The following is a 21510-nucleotide window of genomic DNA, read 5'->3' as shown; positions in this document are numbered from 1 at the left end:
TTGCAAAAATTTAAGGTTTTATATGTACAAGTTATATTATTCATGCAAGGGGAAAAACCAAGCAGCATTTTTGTGTTCTTCTGGGAGAGGTTTTGTCTACTCCAAGCCTGTGCTGTAAAAGCCAAATGCTGTTTGAGAGTAATAAAACAAAAGTAGAGCAATATTGAATGTTATCTTGCATGAACAACGAAGCTACACTGAACTCATAAAGAGGTTCGTACTCATGCACACTTGGAACCACATTTGTCTTTTCACGTCTACATTTGCATGTTACATAACACATTCATTGTTCCAACTATTTTTCAGTGGATGTCTGTATGGGTCACCCGTAAACGTACAGAACATCCTTCAGATGATCTATTGAGATGAGAGGATTGTGGCACCTGTTGTAGGTTGAGTTCAACATAATAACAGCCGGAGTCATTTTGCTTCTTGTTAAACACACTTGGTGTTTTATTTACATATGTTAAGACAAGAAAATGTGCCCTTAATGTCAGTCATACAGCTTTTATGGAACTGTTTTCTGGTACACACGTGGTTCATGTTCAGCCTTGGTACAAAACTAAATCATAGTAATACTACTATAAAGTAAGACATCCAGAGATCCATCAACCAAACTGCAATGTTTCCCTGGATATCGTTGGGGCCTTGCAAAGCAACATTTTAAAATCTGAGATGAGATCGTTTTAGTACTGTAGTGAAATGGGATTGGGATCTAAAACACAACAAACAAAAATAGTCCATGTACATGATGTTGGCCTAGGTGAATACGATTTTATTATGAATCTATGAAAAATAATAAAAGTCATTTTAAAACTCAAGAAAAAAATTTTTTATCATGAATTTTGCAACCAATTCAATTGTGATTTTGTTTCAACTGTTGAAAAGATTTTTGGTTACAGTTGGCTACCATACCTTCTTGACTTGACCCAACGTCTCCAGTCGAGTTGTTGATGTTTATTGCCTGTCTGCATCTGCGGCACAATATGCGTACTGCAATTTAAAGAAACAGCCCAAGATGAGTAAGACAAAGCAAAGCGGACCAATATTCTCGATGTAGAATATCGAAAGACATGAGTAGCTGTCTATTTTTTAGAGAAGATTTAGAATGGATGTCAAGTGTGAATCATTTACTCTTTAACCACACATTAGGCAAAATTTCCAATCCTCAATTTGACTATGATGCGAGTAGCTGGAGTAAAAGGCCGACTATTCAAAAAGAAAATCCAAATATGCATTGAGTTCACCAGTGTTACATATCCATGTTAAACAACCAATAATAATGTCATCAAAAATACACTTAACAAAAGATTGAGCATCTAAAATTATTTCAATTAAGTATCTGTTAGTGAGCTACACTGACTCATTTGGAAGGCCTGAGATTTCAAGTATGTAGCAGGAAAATGAATAGCAAAGAGTAGAATCCTAATCAGGTAAATAAAAACAATTTCTGCAAATGTGTTGCATATGCTATGTGTACTGTAAATGCGCTAAACTGCATCATGTGTATGATTGGTACAACCAGACGTTATAAATAAATGCAATTTGAAATATTTGCAACCTATGAAGTGCACTTTATTGTTTTGATATTTTATTTTTCTCCTCTCATCGCTCAAATGAATTGCCGCCACTATTCGGTGCCTTCATTGGTGTTGTGGCTCACTCGAGGGCTCTCATATTTCAGAATCTTTATTGAAGAAGAGAGGGTGGAAACACCAAAATGTCAAGGGGGAAAAAAACGTTGAGGACAAGTGTGTCAATGTGCGGCTTTTCCCCCCTCAGATATTTGAAATTAATCCATCCTGCATGTTTTTTTTATACATTTTTGTTGTTGTTGTCCTGATTTGAGCAGAAAAGGCACTGAGCTGAGAATTACTTTCAAACTGACACTTTTGAACATATTACCTGCAATGAAATGGCTGGATTGTTGTAGATTACAGTTTGCTGTAAGTTAAAAGCAGAAAAAGGCTCTAGTTCTAGCATTTTTTGGCATTGTTATTTTTCCTATTATCAGCTTTTTTTTCCCTCTCATAACTAACCCCTCGTTGCTCTTTGTCTGTCTCTCGTCTGCCACAACTGTTCCTCGGAGGTTGGGGGGGGGGGTTTGGTTGCCATTGTAATGCACAATATTAATGGCTTGTAGGACATGAATTCGGTCATTTGGAAGGGATGGAAGGAGGTGTGTGTTGTGTAAAAGTTTTTCGTGTGACACAAAAGACTGCTGAGGAGAGCTCTATGTCATGAGTGGCTCAGAAGCTAAACCCCTTCAATTTCCTCCACTAAGTGATCCAAAGTAGGATTCATCTGCGACAAAACTCATTTCTTCTATGTTCTTCCATCCCGCAGCACTGAGCCCAGGTTGTCATTTGCATATCCACAATGTGTGTTATTGGGCGTCCTGTCAGCTGCAAGGGTTCGATTCTGGTCTCCCGCATCCTTTATGATACCTACAAACTGGTTTCTCTTAGAAACATGGTCCCGATACTGTAGGAGATTTTCCTCATAGAGGCCGGGGGAGCGGAGCGAGAGCTGGTCAATGATGCATGGCTGTGAGACGTTCCCGCCTCCAGGAAATAACAGGTTCCTGGGATCTCTTTGGGGAAATTCTCAGGGAGCTCCAGGTGCGAACGAGGGATGAAGGAAAATGATCGGTCATCTTTAAGCAGCCTGAGAAAAGAAAAGAAAATAACGCATCACGAGTTTGGACTGAAAGGCCAAATGTGTGTCAGACCCTCAAAAGTATTACTTTCATTATATTTTCTCAGATTTTTTTAGGCGTATCCTCAGTTTTGGAAAAATAACACTCCACTATTACAGCAAATAAATATTGTGAAGTATTAGTTAGGTTTTGTGAAATTATTTTTATGACAAACTGTTGTATAAAATGTGTAGAAAGAAAAAAAAAAAACACATTCCATATGAGCATTCCACTTACTGGTAGGTTGTAGGGCTGACATTTATACACCTTGGATGACTCCCTGATTCAAATTTGCTAGCCAGGGTCACATTGTTCCCAAATAGGCAATACCTCGGCATTTTAACTCCAACCACACCAGCCAGGACGGAGCCTGTGTGGATGCCAATTCTCAGCTAGGGAGACAACAACAAAAAGACAACAGTGAATCTTCTGTGCTTTAGTTTACTTTGCTAGAATTGGAATTGAAACAACAATTCAGTTGACAGTGTAGCGAAATTATATTTCATTATTATGTTTTGTTTTATATACTTAATTAAAAGATGAGCCTTAGGTGGTTTTATAGTAACTATCATTGCTGACGGCGGTTAACTGTTGGACGTGTGCTGTCGATAACATCAAACGGTTCATCTTTTGGTTTCACAATAAAATCTTTACTCCAAGCAAAGGTATAAAAATTGAGACAATGTAGAAGCAACATTTATAGCACACGTATAAGGAGAAATGAACCAAACTAATTCTAAAGCCAAAGCCACTCTCCATAAAAGCTTTATGTTCCACACAGATTACGCATTACTATGCCAAAAGTAGAAAATGAAATTGTAATATGAAATATGGTTAAACAGATTAGATGATGGATGAAATGAGGTCGAGTGACGCGCACTTGCATGGTACGTTAATTCACATATATTCAGTTCACAGTTGCCAGTTGACAGATGTATTTATGACACATTTGTTCTGAAAATGGTGTTGCAACTCCAAATTCTAGTAGCCTTAAGGCATTCAACCTATATACTGCTGTAGTCAAAAAGGGTTATTACGTACTCCATTCCCACAGCATTTGAAATGTTATCTTCAATAAAAATTGAATGCATCTTTCCCTCGAGGACTAACTCACATATGGTGAAAAGACAGGCTAAGCCAAGGAAGCCAGGAGATTCCAACTAGAGCATCTCATCACTGTGGAAACCCACGCTACTGTCTGCATGCCAGCACAGTGCAAGGTAGTCATGGCAACATCAGGGGATGGGGGTAGTGAGGCAGAAAGGACAGCGAAAGATAGACCAGGAGACAAAATAGATAGAGGGAGAAATCAACCTCATCAGACCATTAGATTGCAAACCACTGAAAGTGTGCAACTTGATTTAGAGCTGTAAACAAAAAAAGACAGGAACTTGAGACTCAATATAAATATGAGATAAACTATTCTGCTCAGATGTGGCCCAATAAAAATACTTTTGAATGCATGTTAACAATCAGAAGACTTACAACTAACAATAGACCTGTTTGTTTGGACAATGTGAGCTGGAGAAGGCCAGACAGGTTTTAATATGAAAAATATATTCTTGGATTAACAGTTACTCAGCCACTCATACACTTACACAATGAATCCAATATATTAGGCGTCTGTGTGTCGTTCCCTGTAGATATAGTTCTTCCCAAATCACACGCTCTCTCATTCGTTCCACCACTCAATCTTTTTTTCCTCCCTCTAAGGTCTCATGCTAGTTTGCGCAAAAGTGCAACATTGGCTGGAGTTGAGTGCTCTCACTGAACAGCATTTATCAAGTGTTATGGCCATAACAGCCCTTTTGGACCAACAGGAGGGGAATTGGACAATGGCAAGCACAAGGGAGGGGCCAAAAAAGAAAACAAAATCAGGGAGGAAATAAGCTGTCACATAAAATTACGGAGGAGTTAGTTAGTTAGTTAGTTAGTTGGTCAGTTAGTTAGTCAGTCAGTCAGTCAGTCAGTCAGTCAGTCAGTCAGTTAGTTAGTTAGTTAGTTAGTTAGTTAGTTAGTTAGTTAGTTAGTTAGTTAGTTAGTTAGTTAGTTAGAATGGAAGGAGACAATAAGGGGGATGCACAGAGGAAGAAATTGGAAGAGCGAGCTTGCAGGCCAAAAGCGCTTGGCAAGGCCTTTGTATTTTGAGACAAATGGAAAGCACAGAGAACCTCTGTGCTGTCTGTTAATCAGCAATTATGTTACTGCTTTGCTCGGAAACACTGTTTCAATGTCATCATTTTGATAGTCATTGTACTTTTCAAATTCTAATTGGTTTTGAGCAGAAGCATCAGATACCTAAAATATTATGAGGATATGGCTGCTTAACAATACAAGAGTTTATATTTTTTGTAGCAACTTCCATTTTACTCAAAGTCTAATTGTATCCTCCCACTCAGTATAAAACATGAGAGAGGCAGAAAAGGATTGTTACTTTGTCACGAAGCAGATCCGGGCAATTGTTGCTTTTTCTGTGCTTCTGTTTTTTTTTTTTCAGGGCTGTTTTGACTTTCATTAAAATGGTAGTTTGAAAGAATGTGGAAAGTAATATGTGTCTTGTGACAGGGAAGGCCAGGCCGTTCTTTGGTGGTTACGACATGCACACACATTAAAAACACACAAACGCATCATGAACAGCTGGCTAATCCATAAAAAAGTAAAACAAGATTAGGCTGGTTGGCACAGCAATCTGTAATACCTTAAATTAATATATAGCCATCTTAAAGAATAATTCCAGCGAAACCTTTCCTATTCAATGTCTGCGGTAATGTTTGGTAAATTGTGTGATCATTTCCGTTTTAAATTGTAAAAGTTTGAATAACCATGGTGAGGAAGTGCACTTACTATAACCAAACTCACCTTAATAGGCTTTCCATCAGGGGTGAGCACTTCTTCGGAAAGCTCCATCATCTTTAGAGCCATTTGTGCGATGGGCTTTGCATGACTGTCGACCTTCTTGTGAAGACCTCCTGCCACGCAATAGGCATCACCTATGGTCTCTATCTGTGGGGGGAAATGAAGTCAGCTTTTATTTTACAAAATGGACTTGAATTTTGCACGCTGACAACAAAACGCTTTGATTAATAGTGTTGAGCTGTTCATGATAAATAGAAAAATGTCTGAAAATAATCATTTTAGAAAATGGCTCCAGGAAATAATGTAGGAAACAACTGGTACGGCCCGGGATGAGCTAGATGAAGTGGCTGGGGAGAGGGAAGTCTGGGAGTCCCTCCTGAAGCTGCTGCCCCCGCGACCCGACCCGGTATAAGCGGAAGAAGATGGGTGGATGGTTGGTTGGTTGGTTGGATGGATGGATGGATGGATGGATGGATGGATGGATGGATGGATGGATGGATGGATGGATGGATGGATGGATGGATGGATGGATGGATGGATGGATGGATGGATGGATGGATGGATGGATGGATGGATGGATGGATGGATGGATGGATGGATGGATGGATGGATGGATGGACAACTGGTGTGGCAGTTTATTTTTGTTTTATTCACCTAATTTTTACTTGTCATTTTATGTTTTAGGTGTCACTGTGCCACTGGAACACACGGTCTTTGTTTTTCCATTTGTCCCTTTAAATATAATAAGAAGGCCATACATTTTACAGTCCAAGGATTTTCCCATTTTTGATTGTTGCATTGATTGAAACAGCAACGGAAATGTATTTCCCAAAGGTTCAATTTGCACGAGGCTTCTTACTTCAATATTAAAATATCAGGTTTTCTTCTTAGCATGAATCCAACCGCAATAGAGTCTCTCTGTTTTAGTGACGGCCATCCTATCATGTATTACGTCTTTAAGTCAAACTTGCGTGGCTTGAACAAACAGGATGGAGAATACGACAAGGGAAAGAAACGAGGTGAAAAGGCAGGGCCGAGAGACAAACGGCTCTCATTTGAGCGTTCCAGCGGTTAAGTCATTTGGACAGTAACCATGACGATGTCAATATACAGCTGCCTCAATTTCTTCGCTCTGTCCACCTATGTTTGTGTTCTCTTTTATACATTCACATTCTTCTTCCCTGCCCACATACGTACACCACATTTAATCACAGCAGTTTAAGATTCTCAGAAAGGAGGAATGTGTCAAAATAAAAAGTTAGGAGGGTGCGGGTTCGATTCCACCTCCGGCCCTCCCTGTGTGGAGTTTGCATGTTCTCCCCGGGCCCGCGTGGGTTTTCTCCGGGCACTCCGGTTTCCTCCCGCATCCCAAAAACATGCTTGGTAGGCCGATTGAACACTCCAAATTGTCCCTAGGTGTGAGTGCGAGTGCAAATGGTTGTTTGTGTCTGCGTGCCCTGCGATTGGCTGGCAACCGGTTCAGGGTGTCCCCCGCCTACTGCCCGATGACGGCTGGGATAGGCTCCAGCAAGCCCGCGACCCCCGTGGGGACTAAGCGGTACAGAAAATGGATGGATGGATGGATGGATAATACCACATAAATGAAGGGGGGGGGGGCATGGACAACAACAACAACCTGTTTAAAGAGTAGGAATGGTACAAAATAAAAGCCGAACAAGAGCCCCCTTACACAATTGCCTTCAGCATCCCGAAAAAAATCAAAAACAAGCAGCACCTTTCACACTGCCAATAAAAGCAGGCATTTTTCCAGCTTTTTTCGTGTCACTATTTTGTATAAACAACACCAACAGAGGATAGGGGCGCATTTTCTGGCTTGGGGTAATCCACAATGCCAGGATAGGGGTGTGAAGTTTAACTCTGACACACATTTCTCCACTCCTGTTGCGTAAGAAGCAATTGTGAGCACTATACAATGGTGCTGAAGCTGTCACGCATAATTATCAGATTGTAGCTTGCTATATCAATGTGATGCTTCAATTGTTTGAGTCTGTGTGAAAGAAGCTAGTATTTTTATAGCTTACCCAAACAAACCCTGTCCACCTTATAAGCATGCATCCATTTTTGTCAATTTACCTTATAAACATCGAGAATCCCACACTGGTAGTCAAAGCGAGTGTACAGCTCGTTGAGCATGGAGATGACCTGCATTGGCGTGCACTGTGCGCACACAGCGGTGAAGCCCACGATGTCGGAAAACAGCATGGTGACGCCATCGAATTTGCGAGCGGGCACCGGTTGACCTTGCCACAGTTTCTGCGCCACATCGCCTGGAAATATGGAATAGAGGAGATCCACGGTTCTTCTCTTTTCCTCCTCCAATGCCTGGTGAGTGCGCTCTAATGTGGCCTAAAAGAGGAGGGTGAGGAGGAAAGAGATTAAGCGTTGAGCTCGGATGAAGCCGTTTTTGACAGCAATGCTGGGATGTGGGAAGAATGCACCGGATGAAAACAAAAACAAAGAACAGCTGAATGTAAGATCTACTATGTATTTTTTGGTGTCAAGCTGTGTGTATCTGCATGTGATGATTTGTGTCTGTGGGCGGGCTCCTCCGAGTCTCTCTGATGTAGTGTGCTACAGCTGTTGATCTTGAGTGAAATACATCTATTTTTGAGAGTGGCCCGGGGGAGTAGTAGCAGCAAGAGATGATGCACAGAGCAGATGCGTGGATTGGGTCAGGACCCAGTGACTTGCTCGTGGATGCTTTGAAAGCAAATTATAAGAGCAAATCCCAGGAGTTTTGTTTGATCCAGTCAGTCTGGCAATGTTGACATTTGACTCATCAGTGGACGTGATGCAACAGGTTTACTAGATTTGCTCAAGTGAGAGATGCCTGACTGGAACCTTATGGATTCTAAACTGATATTAGTATTTTAATTGTAGTTATTAACAGACTAAACACTTGAGCCGGCTTGACATGAAACAACCTACCTTGAGTTTGTCCATCCTCTTTTTGAGGCCATCCTGAGCTTTGGCCTGCTCCCCCACCAAGATGACGTCCCGCTTGGCATCGTGGATTGGGATATCTGACAAGTAGAGGCCCCGGCCCATGAGCTCCTCCAATTTGTCAACACGTGGTGAGCCCAGGAACATCAAAGAGCACGACTCTGGCACATGGATCATCTGACCCTTGAGCTCCATGACCTGGCCATTAAAGAAGATACATATGAATGAAAATCTATGTGATAAACATCAAATTGCACAACCTATAATTTCATTGTATTTTTTGTGCCCAATGTTGTACAACAAAGATAGCGACATGATTACGTAAGGCTTAATGTATAATCAAAAGTCAAAGTCTGCTTTATTGTCAATCTCTTCACATGTCAAGACACACAAAGAAACCGAAATTACGTTTCCTCTATCCCACGGTGACGAGACATAGTACACGATAGACATACAAGTAAACGACACAAAATAAAAACAAGAAGGCACAAACAATAAATAATAAGAGTAGTGAATAAATAATAAATAAACAAATAACCCAATAAATTTAAAAAGTGTGTAAACTGATGTCCTACTTAAACCTACATATGTCCATCTAAATGTCCTCAAACCAAACTATGAGGCAAGACCTTGTTAACAGATGAATCTCATAGGAAACAAATGTGTCGCTTGGCTACAGATAAGTTTCTGGTACATTGTCATAAATGCTTCTTGACAGAGCATAGCACTTCTTCCCAGCAGTGCGACAGAAATGGGCAGGATGGCAAATCATCTCATGAGATGAAAAGAATACTCGCAAAGACAAGGTGCAAACTGCAGTACGTTGACCTTTCGCCTCCAGATTTTGAATGGTCCCCCACCCCCCTGTTTATTTCTTCTGTCTACTCTCTCTATCTTCACCTGCTTCTTACACACACGCACGCATGCACGCACACACATGGTACGTACACTCTTTTTAAACATTGCCCGCATCCTCTCTCTGTTACTCTCCGTAGTGTCAGACAGATTATTCCGCCAGTGAGCACACTGCAGCCCTATTTTATTTTTAGCGCAAGGCTCTCCTCTGTCTGCATAATACATACAGTCTGCATTACACACACAACACCATATTTTGCTACACACTAACACACAATCACCAGTGAGATGTCTCTTTTCCAACAAACGGCAACATTAAAAAACATATGCATCCGTATGCATGCAAGGTTGAGACTCTGGAGTTCAGAATAAAAGCGGGCACCCTGAAACACAACAGATGATTCGTGTGAATGCGGCTTGATGAGAGACTCAGCATATCGCACGTATAGGTGAATGGATACATGGCAGACGGGGTTTCTCTTCAAAGAACAACATTGGCTGACAGTTACATAAGCTACAAAATGCAGGCAGGCATTACATCATAGTTTTGAATACATTTACGCTACAAATTTAGTTTCTAATCATTCAAAAAGACAGCAAGGTAGGCTCAAGCACACATATTCTAAGTGTTAGAACAATTCCACACATTTCAAATCCAAACTACAGTTTTTTTTCCCTTCAATGTAGGCCAGACACGTCTACAAAGAGATACTGCATGGTTTGCGTCGTTCCCATGTCTGTCTTGCTGAATGTTATCACAAAGATTGTAATTCAAAATCAGATGAAAAGCAGGACAGCAGTAAACAAATGTGCTTTTAACAACTGCTTAAGTTTCCGTTGCGGCCTTTCAATTTTTATCAAATATGATAAGAGAAAAGCTCAGACATGCTGGCTTGATGTTTGGTTTTGATCAGTGAAAAGGAACAGCATGGTAGATATTTATTTCTATTCCCATCACAACAGGGCTTCGAGAACGTGTTTGGTTTTCATTGGTTTGATGAGCCAATTAGAAGCTAAAGTGTGGAATGTATACTTTGAAAGATTTCTAAATAAGTACACTTGCCTGAAATTACAATCACACAATATCCTCCACGGCAAGAAGTACAAGACTACAAAGAGTTAAAAAAAAGCTCGCGCAGAAACACACTAACAGCATGCATAAAGTCCCAGATTAAAGGAACCGAGCATGTTCTTTAAAGTGTCAAAACATGCTGGACATAAAGTGTTATGTCTCTGTACCTTTTACTCAGTGACCTTGTTTGTTTCTTTATCACAAACAAACACACTGCGCATCCAGCGACACACTCATCTGCACACTTCTCTGGAGGATTTGTGGTGGTCTGCCTGAGCATCTGTTTAACTCAGCAGTCTGTCCTGCTTGCGCTTACATCACACACAGAGGAGATTGGAAGATGGAAGCAGGAAAGGAAAATACAAGTAGAGAGATGAGAGTTGGCTGAATAACTAAATCCGGACAATGTAACAAATGGGCTATGAGATAATGGGAAAATGTTACATGCAAAGAGATTTTGCAATACAGGGAATATTAATAACATGACAAAACATGTCAAATAAAAATAAATGATCCCCACCAGAGATGCTGATTATTATATCTAGTAATGTTAGAAGATAGTTCGGGATAGATTTTGAGGTGAATTTGAAATCCAATTGAAGAAAAAGACCCAATTTCAAATTGCTCAGGGTTTAACGGACAATCCTACCAATTCTGAAAATCCCAGGCAGATTTGATTGATATGGCAACACACTGATTAATGAGGATACCATTTTCTCAAATGCTTTTAACCGGCAAGAATTTACACATATTGTGTGCTGATAGTCTTAGTGCGCAATCTGAGTCTGCCTTCCACCCACATTGTACATGTTCATGTGGAAATATAAAGATGCTAATAATAATAATATGTTAAATGATAGACTTGTGCAATGATTCAGAGGATTCAATGCACACTGTTGTCATATTTCTGAAGCAAATAAGATATCGGTGGAGCTCCGAATCTGTTTCCTTGCGCCTCCATCAAATTAACTAAAAGTGTTACACGAGGCTCCTGGTTGACTCCAGTGTACACTAGCTGTAAGACCAAAACTTAAAAGCAACAAATTGTTGGAAATGGAAAGGTTGAATGAAGTCTGGTCAGGTGAAAAGAAAGAGCAAGTCAAAGCAAGAAGCTGACACACGAAAAATGTAAGAGGGGCAAAAAAGTGAAATGGCGAAAGACAGATATGCGAAGGTAATGGATCGCCTTTTGTGAACAGACGCTGGCATGTCAACAGACTCTTATTTGCATGAACAAGCAGTGAGCGGCAAATAGTCAAGCCTCTCTCGTATATCTTTCTGTCACACACACACACACACACACACACGCACACACGCACACACATATGCATGCATGAGCACACAAACAAAATATTTTATTTTGCCAGTGATGCCTATATTGTACTGCAGTCTTACAGCAATAGTCAAACTAATTTTGCATTTACTAAGGGGTTTCATATTCAAATAACATGCTTTAAAACATCAATGTGCCAAGTGATTAATTAATCATTCCAGAGGATGTCATTTTCTCAAATGCGTTTAACCGGCAAGAATCTACTCATGTCTTGAAGGTTCTATAAAAGTTTCGGAGTCTTTGAAATAAATAAATGGAGGGGTGCTGTGAAGGACGCTTATGAAAGAAAAAATCTTCGATACAATCAATTGGAATTAGAGGCCGAAATGAAAACCTGAAATGCAAAAGTCGGCCAGGTAGAAGTTGGATGTCGGGGATCCAGTGCGTCAACTACTGTAAGACTGACAAAGGACCTGAATATTTGCGGATAATGTCGAGGGCAGGCCATCAAGGAGATGTCAAGGATGCTAGACAGGAGTAGCCAGTGATTATGCCTTGTTGTGTCTTGTGTATGTAATAATATGAGGAGCTGATTATACAGTTATGTGATTTCATAGTCGTAACGACAACCCGAGGCAAATTGTAACTACAGTGTAGCTCGCGACAAAAACGATTCTTTTTTCGTAATTCATATGCATTGGAATCACTTTTGGAACGCGTTTTATTTATTTAATAATGGTGATCCAACGAGAATTGTGTCCATGCTGAGTGCAAATCTCGATTGGAAAAAAAGATTAGGGTATGTTATTTATTTGCCCATGTACATACAGTACCTCAAGATACTCTACAGTAGAATGAATTTTTAAATAATCTCTTACAAAACAGATCTGCGGCACGCTGTTGTGCCATTGCAGCGCTGTGGCATGTATTTGACCTCTGTGTAGTCTTCCACCCCAGGCCGTCTTGTGTTAACTAGTATACGCTAAGTAGAGCCAGAAAGAGGTGGGATTTGACCTTTGCAGTAGGGCTTTGGATGTCTTGCATAGCCAATGTCCCTGGGAAGTCAAACTGAAAAAGCACTACACACACACATACGCACACACACACACAAGGTGCAGCATTCAGGGAGTGTCGGAGTCTTTACCTTGGCCCGTCGCCTTCTCTTGCTGCCCTTTCTCGTGAAAATGTCAACCCATCCCTCTTCTCTGTATTCTAGTTTCTTGCCTTGCTCATACAAGACACGTTTTGCTACGCAAAGGGGAAACATTGTAAACTGCGAAAAGCATACAGCTGCTCATAGTTGACAGATTCACGCTTAAAGCTCGGAAGTATCCATGCAGTGTGTGGGAGGACGGGAAGACAACGCATTTTTGGTCTGCCAATCATCTGATGAGAGTTACATGTGCCCAACTGTATCCCTTTTATACTCCTTTGTGATTATGTGATGGAAGGAATTTTAAAAGAACATATTTTATTCGGCTATCCAAGAGTGATATTATACCACTATTTACACAATGTATCGCTCTGATTTGTATAGCACTTTTCTTGTCACTCAACATGATCAAAATCAAGTTATTTTCCAGAGGTTCTCAGAAGACATTGAGAGAAAGAGAAAACAACTCAATTGGCCACTACTCATCATTGCTTAGGTTTGTTATTAGGTTAGTTTTAATGTGACCTATTTATAACCATTATAACTTCTGTTTGTCAATTATTAACTGATGCTTGCGTGTTATTCAAAACATTACCACTGTAGCATTTTGGAATTAACTACTGTGTTGCAAAAGTTACTTAAGCCTACTTGGGGAGCACACTTCTTTCAAACAAAATAGACAAAAAAAATCTCTGCATCACAACATTGGATCACGTCAGTTTCAATGAAATTCAATTATCTAACTCAAAAACTGATGAAAGACTCTCCATGTTATTTTCAAGAAGTGTTAGACTCTTATGATACGCAGGTTCAAAGACTTGTGTTGCTGCATTCGTATTGTGAAATTATACCCACACGCTCACACAAAAGCACAACACTGATCAATCTCCGTGTCAGTTCCGTTCACCACGAGGGCGTTTTGTTATGGTGGCTGACTGAACCAATCAATTGAGAACCAGATATAGCAAACAATACGGATGGATTCATGTGTGGCCAATGCTGCAAACAACCCACAACAGTCATGAGGGTGTAATACGTAACAGAATGACTTTCATTATAGAGCTCAATAGTTTTCCTTTGGGAAAACGAAGTGGTGTTGCTTGTCTATAGCGGCATATAAGATCACGGCATATATATATATATATATATAGGTTCAATTCCACCTCCGGCCCTCCCTGTGTGGAGTTTGCATATTCTCCATGTGCCCGGTTTTCTCCGGGCACTCCGGTTTCCTCCCACATCCCAAAAACATGCTTGGTCGGCCGATTGAGCACTCCAAATTGTCCCTAGGTGTGAGTTAGTGCAAATGGTTGTTCGTCTCTGTGTGCTCTGCGATTGGCTGGCAACCGGTTCAGGGTGTCCCCGGCCTACTGCCTGATGACCGCTGGGATAGGCTCCAGCACGCCCGCGACCCCCGTGGGGACAAGCGGTATAGAAAATTGATGGATGGATATATAATATCATCATGATAAACTTGAAAGGGAATGTCAATCCAATGTTGCATGTGCCCCTACAAGACTAAACGAGGTATTCTGATTAACACTGCAGTTATGGAATAAATTATCGGCACCCCTCAAAGACCTCATAGATGGCAATCACCATGATTGGAGACGGGGAGGGAATTGGTAGGGGCCAGTAAGCAAGGAAGCTGACATTGTCAAGACATCTGTTGCAGAGTTTAAAAAAATATGACCACTACTTATACACTTCTACTGTACTTCTACTGTTGAACCTTTGTTAATGTGACAAAAAGAGTTTCTTAAAATCTTTGGAAGAAGTGTGTAATGATAAACCATAATCCCATCATATTGTGAGCTGGATTCGAGTTAATCTAGAAATATTTGGTTATCTTACCTTTTCCTTGGTCCCTAGTTGTGTGGTATCTGGCCTTGTACGGATAGTAAAAGGAGAAGCAAGCCTCAGTAGGATCCCCTGGAACGAAGGCTCCATCTTGGGTGAGACGATCTCAAAAGAGTCCCTGAAGGAGAGACTCCGATGAGGCTCGATGCGAGCCTGCCGTCGCAATCCTTCACCCAGCTGCAAAAGTTCCATCCGAGGGCCGAGAACAAGGTGGAACGGAAAGGCACGGCAAAACGTGGCCAGGCCGATGCGTAAATCACTGGGGCTTGTTGAAAGAGAAATGGGGGCTTTCTTGGCATTTGGGAGGGAGTAGGAAGGACAAGTTTCCTGAATTTGGAAAGACACGCAAACCGTGGGAGCAGTGGTTGGAAAAGTTGAAGGTGGAGAGGGAGAGGAGGAGGGAGAGCCAGACGGGGATGCAGTCGGAGTTGGTGTGGCGGAATCACCATCGCTGTGATGCGCTTCTTCTTTGGGCAATAAAGGAGTCAGAGGGGACACTTCATCGACCTTCGCTTCAAAATGAAAAATCCGTCTGGAAACCGCTCTGATAAGCCCAGGCATGATCAAGCTCACCACAGGGGCCGGGTTAAAACAATGTAGGAGCAACAACTTCCGGCGGCCATCTTGTGCTCCTCGCTCCCCGGCTTTGTCCAATTTTACTCGGCCCTTCACCTCCTCGTGAGGATCTTTGCACTGAAACGAGGGGCTTTCCGACGAGGCACGCCGACCCGTGGAGGTGCGAATGTGTTCCAAAATGGCATCAAAGCCGTTAAAAAAGTCCTGGAGGTTGCCACCTACGGCCCTGAGCACGCGTTCGTTTTCTTCAAAGCACAGGCCGAAGAACTCCTCACCAAAATGCTCGCGCAGTTCAAAGAATGGTACTCCTGAGAGCGAGAAGACAAGAAACCAGGATCGGTTGTCTACAAAGGGGATTAGATACACTATCTGAAACCAGCCTGTTAATCATGCAGGAACTAAATTTGTAGGAAAATATGCACTAGTGTTTTTCCCTACTCATCTGGAAGAACATTTGCGATTGTAATTTACCAAGGATGGTGCCCATGTAATGCAGGATTTGAAGGACGTCCTCTTCTGAACCAGAATTTTCTAGAAATGGGCACTTCTCATCTTTACTTTCCCTTTGCTGGTCCTCCTTACCAGAATCTTGATACCTGTGAGTAACCCAAAGACAAACAATGAGCGGAGATAAGCAATAACATGTTGCTAAATGGGTGTTGAAAATGGCAAAATTGAACGTTGCTATGTAGTACCACTTATTGATCACCAATCACTTCATGACAGGATGTAGGTTAAAAGTCATTTATTTAAATATGAGTCAAAACTGGAATGAAGGTGGAGTAGACGACTTGAATGCGACCAACAAAGGTGCTGTCCGTTCATTCAGAGCTAGTCCATACCCTTTAGAACACGTGTCAAACTCAAAGCCCGGGGGCCAGATACGGCCCGCAGCATCATTTTATGTGGCCCGTGAAGACAAATTGTACATCAAATTTGTGTGTCATTACTAGAATTTCAAATTGTCTTCACTTTTAATAACCAGTTTTTACTCGTCTGATTTGAAAACGAGTTATTTGACAGTTTGTTTTGTAGCTTTTACTGTATATAATATGAGGTACTCATACATTAATTGGGTTTACGGTCATAATGGCCCTTTGAAAGAAGCTATGACTACAATGCGGCCCGCGAAAAAAATGAGTTTGACACCCCTGCTTTAGAAGAAAATGACGTAAGTGAAGGGCAAAATGAGCTGACTTTGTGTTTGTGTGCATGTGACAGTCGCAGGGAAAAGCCGTGAGGCAGCAAGTAGACAACACATGCAACAGAAAGCTGTTGCGCATAGCAACAGATGCCACTGACAAGACAAGCAGTAGCAATCTACCTGATCTCTTGTTGCCTGTAAAACTTCAGAGTCCTTTGCAGAGCCTCTTGAACAGTCTGTGTCTGAAAGAAGATGACACGGTTTTGGGTCCGGAACAATCTTTCGGCGATCTCATCCGGTGTGCTGCGATGCTTCTACCTAACTGCTAATCAGTTCTAGCTACCGTGTATTTGTGTGTGTCCGCACAGCTGGTGTATTTTGCACATCTGACAGAATAGGTCTGAGAAGGCGGGTCCAATGTGATTATGTGTGATGCAGTTCAAATGCGAGGCTATAGTGACAATACTAGAACACAGTGTGCCAGCTGGAGAGGTCATTCAGAGGCCTCCGCCCACTATGGACATTTACAGGAGTAATTTCAGCTGCGTGTGTGTATGGCGTTTGAGCATTTCAATATAAATACAGTAGATCATCATTTCACTGGCATGTTTATTGCCCACACATGTAAGTGCCCTCGTGAATATGCTTAGCAGTAGACCAATAACGCTCATGGTCCCAATGATGTGTACACATTTGTAGAACCAAGCAAAAAATGACAAGTGTGTATAAGCAAGAATTTTGACAGAGAGGAGAGTTTGTCTTAAAATAGGATCAACAAAAGTCTCGTTCCCATGTTCTTTATCTGGTTCGACATTTCTCTCTGTTTGCGCTGTCTCTTTACATTGGGGAGGGGAGGGGGGTAATCCCACCATCACTCTTCTGCTGCTGCAGTCGCTACACTGCTGTACATGCAGTTACAATTACACAAACAATACAACTTCACAGTACAGTTTGGAAACCAAGTAAAACTATATTCTTTTGGGGGGGGGGGATACACCTTTAAAGTTACAAGTTATCAGTTTAGGGGGGTAATCTATTAGAATTTGATTTGGCTCTTTATGGCTACAATGTGATGGTAAAGAGGGAAATTGTTACGATGGCCATAGAAATGGGAACATAGCATTGAAGCACATGTAAGCGCTAGCTTAACAATAATGTAAATAATGGCAGACACACCATTGTTTAAATGTGGAAAAAGAGTCACCTCCTGGTGACCATACACCATATAATGCACCACTAGAAAAACTCGTTTCACACTTTTCTGCATTTGTGGCTAACATGCTGAGGCCTTAATCAGCGTCACGGCTCACTGAGCTGATGAAACAAAGAGGGGAGACAGAGAAAATGAATGTTTGGTCACATGTAAAAGTGTGTGTGTGTGTGTGTGTGTGCGTATGCGTGTGTGTGTGTGTGTGTGTCATTGCTTCTGGGTCAGCGTGGTCAGGGAGTGAAGACAGCCATAGAGAGCATGCTCTGTTCTGTCTGTCACGGTCCATTGCAGTCAACAACAGGGACTGCTGCTGCACGCAGCTACTGAGTATGCAAGCAGCAATGGTGTGTGAGAGAGAACAAAAAAGATAACTACAGGAGTGAGTGACTAAAATTGTGCATGAGCAAAAAAGCAAAATAGTACGTGTCCCATTTGTACAGATTCAGTAGCATTTCCTCCAAAAAATTAACATTATACAGTTCCAGCACTCTCAGGCCCCCAACACTCCTGGAGCCATCCCTGAATTGATACGTATTCTTATTCTATTCTCCTGTTTTGTTTTGTTTTACCTCATAACACATGCTAACCGACCCTCTTTGAAAGGTTAAATCTAATAGAATAATGATGAGACAGTCTACCCGGTTAAGTGTGTAGGTGTCCTTGAGAATATGGAACACTATGTCACACTCCTCATTTGTATGACATTTCTATAGCTGGTGGAAATCTTTTGTAATAAGTATTAATTGTTGGTACGTATGGCAAACAATTTGTCTTCTGCTATACCACCAAAAAGCAGTGATGTACATGTGTTGACTTCCAAATTGGAGCCGCTTATGTATTTTTTAAGTTTTTGATCCGGCAAAAGGATTGGAGGCAAATATTTACTGTGACACATATACAGGATGAGCAGGACAGGAATGGACCCCTACTACAATAACCATAATCATGTGTCCTACTTTTTTCCATCAGAATGTACTTAGACATGTATAAAAACACAGGTCAACCACATTATGTAATAATCCGCCAGATGATTCAGGTTACTTGGGGTGAAGACTGAAGGGAGCCTTAAAAATACTGATGACTGTATTGCTGGCCGGTGGCAGATGTAATGAGCTACATTTACAGGATTTCTTTAACTTTTTGGATAAATTGTACTTGTCAGAATTGCTTTCATGCCGCACACTTTTTACTTTTATCTAAATATTGTAACACCCTTGTATATGGCCAGGGATGACACTGGGGTTCTTCACAGTGCTTTATGTAATTACAATGCTAAAGATAGTGGTGGTGGGGGGGAGGGGGGGGGGTGTAGTTACAGCCAATACTAATATCGATTGCTGTTGTCAATATATATTTTGGTCAGCAATGGTTTTATGTCGCCTTAAATATATTTTTGATGCTGGTGTCGCTATTTTTTATATATTTCTTTTCCGGCACATTGTTTTATATATTTTATTTTTATTTAATTTTTGAGTTTGACCCACAAAAGCGCGCATGATATGGATTTTGCCATGTGTTGTCATTTATGATGTTTCCGAAAAGAAATCCACCTGTTGCTTCAGTGTACTTTGTGTTTGAGAAGTTACAACATGAAAAAGATGAAAAAGTATCGCTATCACTTTGTTTTAATAAGTGTCAACCTATTTGGATTATGAACTTACCCTGTTTTTGACAAAGAAGTCTATTTTTACTGAACCAAGTCTGATCAGCTCAAACTCATGTTCCGAAATTAGCAACTGAACTGTAAATAATGTTCATCTAAAATTTAGCTGCTAGACACAGGTGTTATGACATAAACAGTTGAAAAATGAACAATAATAACCAAATGTGCACTTTTGAGCTTTGTTTTATGAATGTCATTCTGTTGCATTTTCTAATTATTTTAGTATTTTTTGCATATGCAATACACACCTCTCAAATAATCTAGCACAATTTACTTTTATTTAGATGCTACTAAATTAGATTAATGGATCAAGTGACAATAGTTCACAATGATCACTGAAAAGTATGGTTGTAGATGGCCAAATGTAGCAGCAATGATGACCATATATGTTCTAAAGAAAAAAGTTCTAGGGGAGAGAAAACGCACTTATTTTTAAAAAATTAATTAAATAAAATTATGCTAAAATGACAAATACGTTGTTGTGAGCTCAACTACTGTTTCAAGTTGGACTGAATTTGTGAAGGGGTGACAACAATGATTCCCCCAGTGGGTAAAAAAATCCATCCTTTTCTAGGTGCTGTCTTGAACTTTAAATAAACACATACATACACACATATATATATATATATATATATATATATATATATATATATATATATATATATATATATATATATATATATATATATATATATATATATATATATATATATATATATATATATATATTATATATATATATATATATATATATACACACACACACACACACACACACATACATATATACACACATACATATATACATATATACATATATATATATATATATATATATATATATATATATATATATATATATATATATATATATATATATATATATATATTCTAAATAGCATATAAATACCATATATATAGTATAAATCTCAAACGCTTATAAAACCTAATATACCATCTGACAGGTCTAGTGGGGAAGTTCGTCGTTTGGTTTTATTAAGGCCTTACCGTGGGTGATGTTAGCCGCCTCAGGCTCTCGCCGAGCGAATCCAGGTTCACCCTTCTTCTCCGAGTCACCCTCTTGTGTGGCCCGCCGACTGCTGGCTGCTCTTCACCCGCCGGGCATGCGAGCCTTTCGGCGGGGCTGCGGCCGTTCCAGAGGAGCGGTCTGTGGATGGAGGAGAAGGGGCATCCTCGGAGCTCCTCGGCCGCCTCCAGCCCGCCGTCTCCTCCGTCTCCCCCGGGGCTTTCGAGCCCGCAATCGGAACCCACCGAGCTGCTGAAAGACTCCGAGGAGATCTTGCGCGACGATGAGGACATGCTGGCGAGGAAGAGAACGGTGAAGATAGTGGCGGCTCTAGTGGTGAGGAGGAGGTGGAGGAGGAGGGGGAGGAGGAGGAGGAGGATGTTACAGCTGGGTCCGTGCCACGTCCACCTATATAGCGCGGATTCATCAGTTGGTGGCGGCGGTGATGGAGGTGGAGTAGGGGTGATGTGTGTTTGTCCTATTTTGTATGCATGATGTGTATGCTCAGGTGAGTCTACGTGTGCATAGGAGAGGATAAGGTGTGAAGGGGCGCGATTCAAAGGACAACCGAGGCACTCTCACACATTACGTAAGAGGTTCAGCAGTAGCTTAAAAAACTGTTCAAAAAAAAAAAAAATGAACCCTTTTATTCCTAAAAACTCTCGAGGGTTCCAGAAAGCGCGAGAGCAATAAATTTCAATATTTACTAATAAGCAGCGAGCTTTAATATGGTGGAACGTCCTATTTCTAAACATCAGATGTCGTATAGCGTCCTGTCCACCCCCATCCTCCCCTCCCCCCCAAAAAGAAGTGAAACGTCGATAAAATCCTTCACATGTCGACCTACGGCCACGCCGGGTGATTCCGACGCGTTCCTATTCGGAAAACAACCAAATGTCGCAGCTCGTCTTCCCCACGCACTTGGAGAGAGAATCCCCCGCGCCCCTCAAATAAATCACAGAAGATGCGCTGTCTTAGTCCGAGCTGGCCCTTCGTCCCTTCTCCTCCTCTTCGTCTTCCTTCTATAGTCCCCTGCGACAGTGACGCTCCTGTCTGTAGAGAAAGCGTCCTCTCATGGTTCGTATATGTTCGACTCCTGCGTCGACTCGTCTCCACGGCCGTCGCTCGGAATGCGGCCAACGATGTAGCGAAAAGAAAA

At 41.2% G+C, this 21510-nt stretch overlaps 1 protein-coding gene across 1 annotated transcript; it reads right to left on the bottom strand.

Annotated features, from left to right (window-relative positions):
• Nucleotides 1-1822: 1822 nt before the first annotated feature.
• gucy1a2 (guanylate cyclase 1, soluble, alpha 2) lies at nucleotides 1823-21510 on the bottom strand. Its single transcript, XM_061281634.1, has 9 exons — nucleotides 20333-21510; nucleotides 16632-16693; nucleotides 15779-15903; nucleotides 14726-15615; nucleotides 8504-8716; nucleotides 7649-7921; nucleotides 5558-5701; nucleotides 2936-3090; nucleotides 1823-2667 (listed from the first exon to the last, which is right to left on the bottom strand). The coding sequence occupies exons 1-9, from the start codon at nucleotides 20642-20644 to the stop codon at nucleotides 2448-2450; spliced, it is 2394 nt and encodes a 797-aa protein (XP_061137618.1). The 5' UTR covers nucleotides 20645-21510; the 3' UTR covers nucleotides 1823-2447.

This window comes from Syngnathus typhle, linkage group LG6 (assembly GCF_033458585.1).
Source record: "Syngnathus typhle isolate RoL2023-S1 ecotype Sweden linkage group LG6, RoL_Styp_1.0, whole genome shotgun sequence".
NCBI classification, from domain to species: Eukaryota; Metazoa; Chordata; class Actinopteri; order Syngnathiformes; family Syngnathidae; genus Syngnathus; species Syngnathus typhle.
Note: the sequence above shows the minus strand (reverse complement) of the source record. Positions and strands in the feature narration are given on the sequence as shown.